Here is a 14,303-nt window from a genome sequence, read left to right as displayed (position 1 = left end):
TCCAAACTCACCCCAATGCCCACCCAAATTCTACATAAATCCCAACACTCACTCCAACCTCAATGCCAAATTGAATCTCAATACTAATAGTAACCTAAACACAACCCCAACTTCAATCCCACCCTCAACCTTGATTCCAGCTCCAAATTCATCTCCAACTTAAACCACAGCCCTGACCTCAACTCCAACCTCAACCCAAATGTTGTCCCCAACCACAACTCCAACACTGATCTCAACCCCAACCCCAATCCTACTGATATCACCAACCCCAACTTTGACCTCAATCCCAAACTTAACCCCAATCCTGACCTTGACCCAATCCCAATTTCAACTGCAACCCCAACCTTGACCCTATCCCAATCCCTCACCTGGACTCCATCCCTAACCCCACCTGCACTCCCGCACCTTGGCAAAGCGCCTCATATAGTGCCCCACGATCTGGGGGTCAGGGCACTCGAGTTTCTTGATGATTTCAAAGCTCTGGTTGAGCTGGGAGAAGACATCCACCACGGAGCAGGAGAATAGGGCATGCTCTGAGGTCTGCTGGAACTACAGTGGGAAGGAGGCCAGGAAGGAAGAGAGGGGTCAGAGCTAGACAGCCCCCAGCATCCAGCCCTCCTGCTCTCCATGGGGAGAACCAGAGACCAACTGGCCTGGGGTGAGGCGAATAATGTGCAAGGGTGACTTAGAGGTGGACACAGAGGCTATGGGGAAGGTAGGGCTTCCAGCTCAATGATGGACTCTCATTCATTTGCTGAATGAACAAAATACTTTCAACACTATGAACAAGACGAAGATGGTGGCCACCTTTCAGAGACTGGTTTCATCTCAAGGGCAATTTTTGACCCCATATTGGATCCCAGTGGACCCCAGAGGGAGTGAGACCACTGAGGGCAGACTAGGGGCTTGATCATGGGCCAGTCTCCTCACCCCATCCTTCTTGTCTCGTTCCAGGGCCCCGTGCAGGAAATCCCGGGATACTTCCTCATTCTCGTCCAACCATTGGATGACAAAGGGCTCAAACCACCTGGAATGGAGAGCAAGGGTGGGGTCTTGCCACCTCTTGTCTCCTGACCCTCTCCTTTGCCTAGTTCTGAATGGTGCTTGGGCAGGTCCTTCTCTCCCTTGAACTCACCCTGTGGCCTTTGGGTAGGTATCCCCCGCTTCCCTACCCCACCAGGCCTCAGTTACTTCAGTCACGAAATGGACCTCATGACACTGTTAGGGCAAGGCTCATACTTGCAGGGTTCATGGTTCAGATAAACTACCCATGGACAAGTGGATTTCCTCTCTGGGATCCCATTACCTGTACAGCAGAGGAGTATCTATCCCACAGTGCTGCTGTGAGCAGTGATTGACACAACACATAGTAGGTCCTCGGTAAATGGTGACCACCATCCTGCTCTCCAACACAGCCCGTGAGTCAGACATCCAGAGTTCAAATCCTGGCTCCGTCACTTATTGGATGTCATCCTGGGCAAGTCCTTCAGCATTAAACTCTCCATTTTCTCATCCACAAAATGGGAATTATAATGCTCCCATCTTATAGAATTGTCAAAAGGATTAAATGAGAAAAGGCAAAAGGCACTGCTCAGTGCAGTTCCTGATACTTAGGCATATTAATTGGGCTATAAGAGTCCATAGTCCAATGGCTGAAAATAGAGAATACCAGATTTGTATACCACTGTGCCCTTGATGCCCAGGGAACCCTGAGTAGGTCAGCCCTCATCTCTGGGCCTCAGTCTAGCTGTCAGTGCTACAGTTCTGGCTTGGGGAAAGGGACTTACGCAGGGTATTCAGGCACACGGTCCTTGAAGGCAGGAAGCTCTGTCACATATTCATTGTACAGCCACTTGACCTTGAAGTGTAGGTTCATGTAGTCAGCGCTCTTGCACAGGCGATGCTTGTCATGCTCTGGTAGGGGAAGAATGGAAGGTCTCTACCCCCTGTCTTGGCAGCACCAGCTCTGGCCATCACAGGTGTCCAACCTCAAGCTTGAGGGTCCAGGATGCTCACAGCCTTGGAGGGGATACTACTGAGGCACAGCTACCTGCTATAACCAGGCTAGAAGGTATGGGGATGGGCACACTCACCCTCCATGGCGTACTTCATGTCCTGGGCAAACAGGTTCCACATCACTTCGGCACTGATTTTGCCCACATTCAGCTCCTGGGGAAACCTAGTCAAAGTCATGGAAGTATGAAACCTTGGCAGATGGAAGCAGGGTGGCACAGGCTGCTTTGGCCTTCCCAGCCCGGAGGGTAGTGTGGGACAGACAGAGCGTTCTGGATTCAAGCTCCCTCAAAGCCACTGACCTGCTGAGTGACTTTGAACTGAAGCCCTTCTTCTCCCTGAGCCTCCACCCATCTATCTCTCCATCCCTTCAACCATTCATTCACCCAGTCATCCACCTTTCTATCCATCCATTCACTCACCCATCTGTCTATCTATCCATCCATCCATCCACCCATCCATTTCTCCATCCAACCAGCTATCCATCCATTCCTTTATCTAGCCATTCATCCTTCCACCAATCTATCCATTCACCCACCTACTCATCTATCCATCCATCCATCCATCCATCCATCCATCCATCCATCCATCCAGTCAGCTATCCATCCATTCCTTTACTACTCATTCATCCTCCCACCAATCTACCCATCTATCCACCTATTCATCCAACCATCTACCCATCCATCTGTTCATCTCCCCATTCAATCATATCTCCATCCAGCTGCCCATCCATCCATCCACCCTTCAGTCCATCCATCCCAAATCCCTGATCTTAACTGAATATCTAAACCAAGAGATACTGGCATGCCAGAGTTAGGAGCCCCTCTAGCACTCAGGGAAAAATAAGACACAACAGTTCATTCAGCTAACACAGATGAAAACTCTACAGACATATAAATCTACAAACCAAAACTGTCCATACTCACACACAATTACACAATATACAATATTTCATATTGAAGTGCATTCCACAATTGTATGCACATATACAATATACAATTAAACCCATAGGCCACAACTATAAACAGAATTACACCCACACACAAGATACAATGCAATTTAAATGTAAAACATTTAGTAGAGTATCTAGCACATAGTAAATACTTGAGCAACACTGTCAATTGTTATTTATGAACCTACACACATATACAAAATTATATACATATGTACACGTTGTTATTCACACAAATCAACACATACAAAATACATGTCTGATTACACCAGTGATTTTATACATACACACAATTTTATGTTTATGTTTATAAATTATGCCGTATTTCATTCAGGCACAACCACACCTACAGTTGCCTCCACATACACATCATTTTATGTGTAATTAGACATGATCACCTTTACACATAAGACACAAAATTGTGCACACATACACACACACATGATGACCTCCAGATAATTAACTGCATAGATACACAACTCACTGGTTGAGGCAGGGAGTGTAGGAATTTTTGTCTTCCTCAATGATGGACACTATGAGAGTAATCAGCTTGGACCAGAAGTCAAGGTTCTTGATGCTGGGTCCCTGTTCTTCTGGGGGAACTTCTCCCTTCTTGGCCTGGAGTGGGGAAATGGAGACATTAGCCAAATGGGTCCATAGGTGGGTGCCTCAGTTAGTTCATTATTGAGGGGCAGGAGGTTAGTAAGGAAGGGGTCCCATTAACACATGGGTGGTTCAGGTAGGAGAGCTGTATGAAAAGGAACTGAATTCATGTAAACTGGCCCAAACAGGACTCATGTCCATGCAGCTCAACAAAGCTTAATTAGACTCAACTCATAAAAGTGAATAGAACTGAGTTTAGTTGAAAAAAACTGAAGCCCACTAAACCAAATGGAACTGAAATGAATGTCAATCAGGCCCATTTAGATTAACAGATGGAGATTCTCAGAATTAATTCAATGAAACTGAACCTGGGCCAATTATACTGAATGTAGTGGAATTAAACCTAACTGGATTGAATTAAACTCAAATGAATTCAATTGGATTGAACCTAATCAACTCATCCAAAATCAACATCATCCTAAGTCAAAATAATGGAAATAAATTGACTTGAACTCAACCCAACCTAACTTAATCTAATTCAACTCAACTGAGTCAATCCAATCCAACTCTACCTACTCAACTGAACCTAACATACTCAGGTCAGTTCAATCCAACTTTAGTCAATCAATGAAAATGAATGTAGCTAAATTCAACTGAAATGAGCCCAACTCAACCCAATTCATTTGAACTCAACTATACCTAACCCAACAACCCAGCTCATCCTCACTCAAGCCAACTCAACCCAATCAAGAATAACTTCAAGTCAACTGAATATAAATAAATGGATTTTTATTAAATTAAACCCAGCTTAATCCAACTCAGTTCTGCTCACTAATTAGCCAAGAGTAATTTTAAGTCACCTGAATAGAAATAAATGGAACTAAACTGTTTATAGTTGAACTAAACCCAACCCAATTTAATCCACTGTACCTCAACACAATTCAATTAAAAGCGATTTGATTTCAATGAAGAGAATGAAATAAAATATCACTAAATTGAGCTTATGTGTTATCTCCTATCTGAAGCCCAAGGTGAGGTAGGGCCCCCTTAGCCCCTACAGTCTCCTGCAATTCCTCCATCCCAGGGCTAATCACCCTAGGTTGTGAATTTCAATGTATATATCTCTCCCTTCTAAAATGGTATGAACTCCTTGAAACCTTACTGACAATCCTGGCATTATATGTGTAGATAAAAAAACACATGTTGAAAGATCTCAAATAAATTGAGTTGAAATGACCAAAACTCAACTCTACTGAAGAAATTAAATTCAACTCAACATTTATTGAACAGTGATTCTATCCTAGGCAAACTGCATGCCAAACTCAACTAAGTTTAACTAAAACTGAATTTATTGAGCATCTATTGTATATCAGGTGCTAAGCATTTATTTACATTTTATCTAAAGATAGCATCTCATTAAATTTTCTCCTCAATTCTGAGATATGGGTTTATGACCCCATTTTACAGAGGGAGATACTGAGGCTCAGTTAAGTCACTTGAGAAGGGGCAGACCTAGGACTTGGGCCAGGGTCTGGTTGGTATCCCCTATTCCATTCTGCTTTATCTGGGGTCCTCACCGGGTCTGTCTGGTACTCCCGACTATAGAGTTCATGACAGTTGTTGAAGATGTACTCATAAGTAGAGTTGAGGCAGGCTTTCACACAGTCTTTCACCACCTGGCTGGCTCGGGGTGGGCTCTGGAGTTCTTGCACCTAGAGGGAGGGAGACAGGCACAAGTCAGCATAGCTGGAACAGGTGGTACCCAGGAAGTGCCTACAAGTGGTTATGAGTTTAAGGAAATGTAGCAGTATGAAAGCAGAGGGTCATTGAGAAAGGGCACTACTCTCCAGGAGAAATGTTATTTGGTTAGGAGCTAAGAGTGCTAGAAAATGCCCGATGGAAAGCTAATGGGACTGGGTCTCCTTCTTACCTTCATCCGAAAGAAGGTGATGCTGGTGAGAAGGTCCACAGTGGATTTGAGGTCCTGGAGTCTCTCTGGGCTGCTGGCTGGGAAGTTATTCTGTTGGAAGGGAGAAGAGAGGTGGGATTATGGAAGAGGGCTGGGTAGAGGGAGACTGTTTTAGGGGAAATACAAGAGCCCCCCAAGTTCTAGGAAGTATGTGAGTGTCCATGAGAACACCTTGAAGCAACTGGGGGGGGTGTCTGGTTGGATGCACCAAGCAAATTGGGTAGGTGCTGCCCACATATGTGTACACATGTCAAAGGAACACATTCCACATGTTAAGATGGGTCCTCTCATGTGCACACTGGCTGGGAGCTCTCCCCTACAGGCACAAACATGTGTAGGAGCAACCAAGTCATCATGCATGTACTTCTCACCCGATACATGGAGAGGTCGATCCGCAGGGAGTTGTGCAGCTGGTCCAGGAGCTTGACAAAGCGCTCTTTCTGAGGAGGGAGAGGAGGAGAATGGATGGAAGCAGGGACATGGGGGTCAAGTGTAGCAGCTAAAGGCGGCTACCATATTGGGTAAGTGCTTACTATACACTAAGTGTACCCCATCCACTATTGAACTGAACCATCGTGATATCTGTTTCCATTCTACAGAGGGGTAAACTGAGGCTTAGAGAGGGCAAGTGACTGGTGCAAAATCACACACTAAGTCAGTTCCAGATTGGAGACCAGGGAGTCACACAGGGTCTGACCAGCACGGGGTTGGGCTCTCCCTCCTCCCCCAGCCCCAGTCCCTGGGACTGACCCCAAAGTTGGAGGCAGCAAAGCGGTCAGATGCGGACACGTTGGTGGAGGCGGTGGTGTGCGCATAGTAGGCATTGATGTTGGCGAGCAGGGTGCTCATGACGGCGGGCACCCCAGGACACATGTACTTGGAGGAGAGGCAGGCAAAGTGGCTGGTGGGAGGGAGTGGGAGAAATTGGGCCTGGCATCCAGCCAGGACAGGCAGTGTCCCACCAGAAGGCCTCCAAGACAGCATCTGTAAGTGGCTCCCTCTAATCTTCAAACCATTCCCTCTGGCTGATTGTGTCTTCCAAGTTTCTCTCTGTCTCCTCTCTGGGTTGCCCATCTCTGCCTCTAACTCTGACTCTCACCACGCTTCAGCTCCCAGAAATGGCACTTTCCTAACCTCCAAGGGACTACAGAATGCCCACCACACCCACATCCTCTTTGGTTCCTTCTCCCAAGAATCCTTCCACCACTAGATCTGCCAGGGTCCACTTGGTGTCCCCCTCACCCCAGTTTCCTGCACCTTGCCCTCATGTCCACCCCAGCCTGCAGCCTCACGTCATGGCTTGGTAGATGGACTCTACGCCATATCGCATGGCAAATTCATCCACAATTTCCTGGGCTGTCTCATCATAGTAAACCTTCCAGGCGTCATCACCCTTGGCATCTGGGATCTTCACAACCCCATTGTTCTGCACATCTGTCACGAAGTGGAACAGGTTCTGCCACCAAGAGGGAGAAGGCATCATGAAGAGTGCATTGAGGCACAAGGGGTCAGAGATCCCAGGTCTGGGGCAGCTTACATCATCCATCTGTTTATTCATTAATTTATTCATCTACTCTTTCATCTATCCACCACCCACCAATTCATTCAACTACCAAAAATTTTACCCATTGACTCATCCATCCTTGTAACACTTCACCCACCTACCCACCCCTTTACTTATCTATCCATCTACTCATTTACCCATCGATCCAGCTACCCCAAAATCCACCTATCCACTCCTCTATCCTTTCATACATTCATCCATTTATCCATCTATCCACTCATCTATCTAAACTTCCATCGGTCTGCCTGCCCATTCATTCACTCATCCACCCACCCACCCATTCATCTACCCAAAGTTTCATCCATGCACTAATCCTCTCTTTTAATAATCCAACCACACATCCATCCCCTATAACTACCCACAACTTAATCTCTCCATCCAGCAATTCATCCATCCACCCATCCAACCATCCATCACCTATTTATCTACCCAACAATTTATCCATCCATTCATCCATCATCCATCTTTTCACCCATCCACCTATCCAACTGCCCCCAAATTTACTCATCCACCTATCCATACTTCCAATAGTTTAACCACATCTGTCCGTCGACCCATCCTTTTATCCACTCATCGTCTATTTGTCCATTCAATCATTTATTCATTCAACAAACTGAGTTCTCTCCAGGAACCCCCCCTGTTCAGGTCTGGAACAAATGGAAGACCTGGAGCTGGGTAGTGAGAGTCTGCCTGGAGGTCAGGGAGGGCTTCCCAAAGGAGGGGGCCCTGAAGCTGGATGAATAAAGAGTTTTCCAGGCAGAAGGAATGCATGGGGGATAGTCTTAGAGGCTTGAGGATTGTGGATGGTGTGGCCGGAAAGAGGAAGGTGGGGCTGGGGCAGGCAGGAATTCCAAGTGGAGGCAATGTGGGAGATCATAGTGATCCCTGAAGGCAGGGAAGAGCAGTGGGCCTCACCTCATGCAGACAAGTGTACTGGACATGGTAGGGGGCCACCTTTTCCTCGCCTTTGATCTCCACACTGATGTGTAGCCGGATGGCACCTGATACAGCAGATTTGTCAGTCCGCTTGTCTGAAAAACAGAAATGGATGGCTGCATCAGAACTTTCCAATATAGGCCCGGGTATTTTAATGTATGCATGACTGTAGCCCTCCTGGACTCCCTGAGATTAAGACCTGGGTATCTTCTCGGATTGGCTCTCTAAACTTGTGCCACTCCCATTAGCCTAGAATTCGCTAGGCCCTGTCTCTTCCTTCAACTAGGACTCCAGACCTTACTTCCTTGCTCAGGTTAAATTCCTGAGTCTGCATCTTCCTCTTTAACCAGCAGCCCTAGGCTGGGCTAGGCTGGGCTAGCCCTAGCCTGGACTATCCCTGCTTCTCCCCCAGACTAGGCTCCCAGGCCCTGCTTCCCCCATCAAATCAAGATCTCCAGAATCTACTCATCTTAGACATCTACTCATCTCAGACTAGGATCCCCAGGTCTTGCTTCCTGCTCCATCAGATTGGGCTCACAGACCCTGCCCCCCCCCCCATAGATTGGGCTCCTAGACTAACTCCTCCTGACACTGGTTCCCCAATTTGGCTCCCTGGGGCGCCCTCCCTGTCCCTTGCAGAACACCACCCATGCTCACCCAGGTTGTACCACACGTCCATCTCGCCGCTGAGTGTCCGCACCTCGATGATCGTCTGTCCCAGGAAGTCATCAGATTCCCTCTTAAACCGCTGCTTCACACGGGACTTGATGTCATCATCCTCATCCCAGACACGCACCTTGATTCGGTCTGAGGAGTTGTGACATTCACTGCAGGGCAGGGAGAGCCAGAGGCTGGGGTCAGGTGGCTGGCACAGGCTGGTCTTGGAGTCCCCTTCAGTTGCCCCAGCAGAGAGCTCCCCCTCGGGGCTCAGGGGTTCAGCCAGTCACTTACAAGTGGAAGTTCTCCTCCCACACAGGGTTCAGGTTCCCATAGATGGTTTTTGTCCGTTTCTTGGTCTTCCCAACCTGGACAGTGACATAGGGGTCACTGGATCCTGTCTTGTCCTTTGCCTGCAAGCCCTGGGCACAGACCACTGTAAGACACACAGGACAAATACAAGTACAGGCTCAAGGAGTGAGGTATGCTGAAAACAGTCCCTGTCACGGGCTGCAGGTTGCTTGTTGGAGACACCTGTGACATGGCCTGAGGGCTTTGTTCTGACCACAGGAGCCCATGGGGACACCCACAAGACATAAAGGACTTGCTAGAGAGTTAACACCCAGGGAGCCCTCAGCTGATGCCGAATGGGAAGGTGCCCCAGGGCCACCCCTGGGTAGGACATTCTATACATTGTCCTGAAATCTCCAGCAGGACTGAGCTTACAGTTGCTCATGGAGTCACCTGTTTATTGGAAGCCACCTGTTTATGTGCCTTCCCTACCTGCTCCCAGACTCATATCTCCAGCCGCACTGGGGCTTCCTGGGGCCACTTCCTGGATACACATTGCCCTGAAATCCTCATCTTGGGGTCTTTCCGGGAAATTTGAATGAGGTTGGGCATGGATAAACACCCTAAGGCTCCCATCCCTGGGTAGGACCACTCTGCTGTGTGAGCTCAACACTGTCCCCCAGTGGTCCCCGAGGGGAATGAGCCCCAGTTGTCCACAGCATTGCTTGATCATTGGCACCCTGTGTAGGGCTCCTTCTCTCCCAAGCTCACTTCTCAACTCCCATGGCATCACCTCCCAAAGAAACAATGTGCCCTCAACTCCTCTTCTTGGGGTCTGATTCTGGGGGAGGCACCAATCAAGACTCATCCAGATAGAGTGTCATGTGCTCACATTTGGAGGCATACATGCCCACCCTGTGAGCACAAACACTCACACATATGGACATGGGAAAGACATGGACACACTCAAGTACACGCCGCAAAAGGAAGAGCCATAGGAGGAAGCACAGGGGGCTAAGAAGGGACCCTGTGCACCCCCCCAACCCCCGCGGCCTCACCAGTGATGCTGATCTTGGCCGACCACTTGGATGTGCCGTCCAGCACGCTCTGCTTGACCGCCTTCATCTGCTGTGTATGTGCGGTCTTGGTTACGGCGAAGATCTCCTGGATGAGCTCGAAGATCTCAGGTTTGTTGCGCTCCCGGATCTTCATGCGGTCCTTGAGCACCATGATGATGTTCTGCGTCCGGTCCTCCGCCCCGTGCTTGGAGCTTTTCTCTGCAGCCCCTGCGGACGCAGACAGCAGTCACTGTCCAGAGCGCGCTCCCTCACTGGAGCGAGAACCCCAACTCCCATTCCAGAGCTTCCTCGGCTGTGGCCAAGGGTACTTTAAGCCATGGCGGCTCAGGTGACTCGCACCCCAAAGCTAGAACTGCTAGAGCTTTCTACCTGCTCTCTGAATCCTCCTACCCCTTGGACCCGTCAGTCCCCACCTGTCTACGCGAGTCCCCCCTCCTCTGAATCCCCGCTCCCTGCCAAGACCCCGCCCCTTCTCTGACTCCTCCCCCCACTCTGAGCCCCCTCCATCCCGAACTAACCCTAACCCTAACCCATTTTTCTCCGGCGGAACCGCTGACTCTCAGGAACCCCATTCGTTGCACCGTTTAGCTAGTCCCTGAGTCCTGCCCCACCCCTCTCCGACCTCTGACCCTCTCACATCTCCTTTTCCCTCCTCTCGCCCCAATCCTCCGGCAGAGGAGTCCGCCCCGGTTCTTGCCCCGCCCCGCCCCGCCCCCCCTCCGCGGAGCCCCGCCCCTCCGGCCCCGCGCTCACGCTGCAGGCAATCGGCGTTGAGCAGGTCCTGGCACTTCTCGTGGCACTTGACGCCGCACTCGGTGCAGCGCATGCCTTGCCGCGCGATGCCCCACAGCAGCCCCTCGCACTCGTAGCAGTAGGTGGGCGTGGTGGCCGTCCACACCTCGAAGTTGTGTGGCGTCGTGCAGGAGATGGGATAGATTAAGGCTTGCAGGGTCTTCTTGTAAACGTGGTTTTTCTGAGGGGAGGGAGGGCGCCGGCATGGGGCGCTGTCCTGCCCCGCCCTCACCCCCTTGCTGAGTATAGTAAAGTCCCAGCCCCTCTCCCGGCCCCCACACTGTGGGAGCACGTTTCCTGTGCACGGATCCTGTTGACAGGGTGTTGCACAACCCAATTCTGGAAACTAGATTGCGGAGAGCAGAGAGCGAGGAATGCCTGTCTCGGCCACACTCTCCTCCTCCTCCTGCAGGAAGCCCCAGCCCAGCCCACCCCTCAACCCAGTGGAAGGGGAGGCGCCCCACGCACCAACTCCTCGTTGTTCAAAGTGCTGGAGGCCAAGGCCGAGGTGATGCCTGCTTTTCTGGACTGGACCAGGGACTGGGGCAGGGAAATCACCCAGGGAGTACAGGGGTCGATTCACACCCATGGGGTTGTCACCACAAGCAGAATCCACAGCCATGGTTTGGGGCCACCAGCCACGGATTGAAGCCACAGCCACGAATATGAAACAGGTCACAGCAGCAGGAGCAGAGCCAGCAAAGAATTGGAAAGTGACAGAGGCTCCGGGTTAGAAGGGACCCTGGAAGGTGTGCAGTCTCACACCCCTGACTCACCCATCCCCCACCAGACTCAGGAGCTGCACTTGGCATGATCACCAGCCACAGGACAAAACTACCAGCCACTCCATGAACCAAGGTCGTGAGTCACCTGCTCTCTCCTCCACCCATAAACTGTAGGACACGGCAGGGTTCCCCCCCACCCAGAACCCATGGGTTGGGGCCAGTTGAAAGATCCTAGTTGGGGGGGCGGTTCCTGGGAAGAGAGAGAGACCGAAGGCCCAGGTCACCATCACTCACCATGGCCTGAAGTGTCCATGCAGCAGGCAGGGTAGAAATCAGATTACGTTAGTTCCAGAGAACACCTTGCCAGCTCCCAGTCCCAGGTCTGCCATGGGCAGTTGTATAAGTTGAGCACTGCTTATGGCAGGCCTGCTCTGCTGGGGGAGAAGAGGGCACAGGCGCTCACCAGGTCGCTCACGAGTGGAATGGGCTTCCTCTTGCGGATGTCTGGCATGCTGTCAATGATGATGAGGCCACCTCCAGGGCTGCAAGACACACACAGGGATGTCAAGGGCCCAGGCTTCCCCCTTCCTCCAATAGACATAACTTGAGGCCCGGACATCACTTGATCTCCATGGATATTAAAGGCTGAATTATGTCTCCCAAAAAGATACATTTAAGTCCTAGCCCCTCGAACCTCAGAATGTGGCCTTATTTAGAAATAGGGTCATCACAGATATAATTAGTTAAGATGAGGTCACACTAGAGTAGGTGGGCCCCTAATCCAGTATAACTGGGTCTTTATAAAAAGAGAGACAGCAATGTGACAAGAGACAGAATTTAGAGTGACACATCTACAAACCAAGGAATCCTGAGGATTGCCAGCAACTACCAGCAGCTAGCAAAGCAAGGACAGGTTCTCCCCTAGAGGTATCGGAGGGAGTGTGGGCCAGCCAACAACTTGATTTTGGGCTTCTGGCCTCCAGAACTGTAGAAGAATCTATTTCTGTTGTTTTAGGCTACACATTTGTGGTAATTTGTCATAGCGGCCCTCGGAAATGAAGACACTGGACGTCAGCTTCCTCATCTGGGGAATGGGGAGATGATGCAGTTGCCCACGTTTAATGAAAATTTGAATTAAGGCAAATCTAAATAATATACTAAGATATTCATGAAACCTTTCCTTATGCTCAAAATTGGAAAATGGATATGTATATTTAAAATCTATTCTGGGGCCCCTGGGTGGCTCAGTCGGTTAAATGTCTGGCTTCGGCTCAGGTCATGATCCCCGGACCCTGGGATCGAGCCTGCTCAGCAGGGAACTTGCTTCTCCCTCTCTCTCTGTTTCTCCCTCTCCCTCTGCCTCTCCCCTCCACTAGTGCTCTCTCTCTCAAATAAATAAAATCTTTAAAAAAATAAAATCTAGGGGCGCCTGGGTGGCTCAGTCGTTAGGTGTCTGCCTTCGGCTCAGGTCATGATCCTGGGGTCCTGGGATAGAGCCCCGCATCGGGCTCCCTGCTCCGTGGGAGGCCTGCTTCTCCCTCTCCCACTCCTCTTGCTTGTGTTCCCTCTCTCACTGTCTCTCTCTCTCTGTCAAATAAATAAATAAATAATGAAAATAAAATCTATTCTGGAATGGGTCACCAGGGTGGCTCAGTCAGTTAAGCGTCTGCCTTCCACTCAGGTCATGATCCCAGAGTCCCAGGATCAAGCCCTACATCGGGCTCCCTGCTTGGCGGGGAGTCTGTTGTCCCTCTCCCCCTGCTCATGCTCTCTCTCTCTCTCTCACAGATAAAAAAATAAAATCTTAAAATCTGTTCTGGAAGGAATGATGTCAAAGCTGATGGGAAGAAGGGAAATGGAAATCTAGGCTACTGCTTCTTGGCAGCTTTGGTGTAGCTGGTGGATCTGAGCGAGCTCTGTGGCCTGTACAAATTCACTTTACTGAGAGCTGCTCTCATCCCAAAGAGGATTCAGGTGTGTCTCCTCTCCAGAAGCTTCCCATTGGCCACTGAGAGAGATGTCTGGCAGCCAATGACTCCGGACAAGCCCTGGGGGGGCTACTCAGGTACCAGTGCTCCCTGCTCCATCAGGCAGAGGTGTGGCGACCCCTGAACTACATCTATGCTTGGCTGCATCCCCTGCCTGATCCTGCCTGCCTCACAGATTTTTCTTGAGGGCACTTCCTCCATAAATCACATGTACATCCTCATGTCAGTCCCTGCGTCCTGAGCTCCCCAACCCAGGACACCTACTCATCTGGGAGTCACAGCTTCTGTCTCTATGCCTCTGTGTGCAAAGGATGTACAAAGAGAGGCAGTCACCCACCTGCTGCTATTTTAAAACATTAGTGGAACTTAAAAATATCTTTTACATCTTCTAACCTCACCACTCAGATGCCGAAGGAAAAGAAAGCCCCGAGGGCACCTGGGTGGCTCAGTCGGTTAGGCGTCTGCCTTCGGCTCAGGTCATGATCCCAGAGTCCTGGGATTGAGTCCTGCATCGGGCTCCCTGCTCCTTGGGAGCCTGCTTCTCCCTCTGCCTCTCTCTTTCACTGTCTCTCATGAATAAATAAATAAAATCTTAAAAAAAAAAGAAAGCCCCCAAAATTAGAAATTTAAGAAATTAGATACGACGAATTGCTCCACATAAGACCAAGTGATTATCATTAAAGAGCCAGCAGCCACAGCAATAATCTGAGATATTTAAAAGCAGAATCAAGCGG

General features: G+C 49.8%; 1 protein-coding gene across 1 annotated transcript in view; it reads right to left on the bottom strand.

Annotated features, from left to right (window-relative positions):
- The window catches only part of UNC13A (unc-13 homolog A), a 60,769-nt gene that overhangs the window by 19,054 nt on the left and 27,412 nt on the right, over window positions 1-14,303 (bottom strand). The window contains exons 13-30 of the mRNA XM_045863848.2: window positions 12,045-12,123; window positions 11,876-11,881; window positions 11,325-11,396; window positions 10,818-11,037; window positions 10,044-10,271; window positions 8,989-9,130; window positions 8,695-8,864; window positions 8,017-8,132; window positions 6,830-6,993; window positions 6,288-6,438; window positions 5,909-5,977; window positions 5,499-5,588; window positions 5,146-5,280; window positions 3,450-3,583; window positions 2,094-2,179; window positions 1,788-1,914; window positions 931-1,027; window positions 406-549 (exon numbers count right to left, since the gene is read on the bottom strand). Coding sequence (XP_045719804.1) covers window positions 406-549; window positions 931-1,027; window positions 1,788-1,914; window positions 2,094-2,179; window positions 3,450-3,583; window positions 5,146-5,280; window positions 5,499-5,588; window positions 5,909-5,977; window positions 6,288-6,438; window positions 6,830-6,993; window positions 8,017-8,132; window positions 8,695-8,864; window positions 8,989-9,130; window positions 10,044-10,271; window positions 10,818-11,037; window positions 11,325-11,396; window positions 11,876-11,881; window positions 12,045-12,123 — 2,230 coding nt within the window. The remainder of the gene's footprint in view (window positions 1-405; window positions 550-930; window positions 1,028-1,787; window positions 1,915-2,093; window positions 2,180-3,449; window positions 3,584-5,145; window positions 5,281-5,498; window positions 5,589-5,908; window positions 5,978-6,287; window positions 6,439-6,829; window positions 6,994-8,016; window positions 8,133-8,694; window positions 8,865-8,988; window positions 9,131-10,043; window positions 10,272-10,817; window positions 11,038-11,324; window positions 11,397-11,875; window positions 11,882-12,044; window positions 12,124-14,303) is intronic.

This window comes from Mirounga angustirostris, unplaced genomic scaffold, assembly GCF_029215605.1.
Source record: "Mirounga angustirostris isolate CCGP_5_RB_7025 unplaced genomic scaffold, mMirAng1.0.hap1 SCAF_1, whole genome shotgun sequence".
Lineage (NCBI taxonomy): Eukaryota > Metazoa > Chordata > Mammalia > Carnivora > Phocidae > Mirounga > Mirounga angustirostris.
The sequence above is the reverse complement of the archived record's forward strand: the minus strand, read 5'-3'. Positions and strand labels throughout refer to the sequence as shown.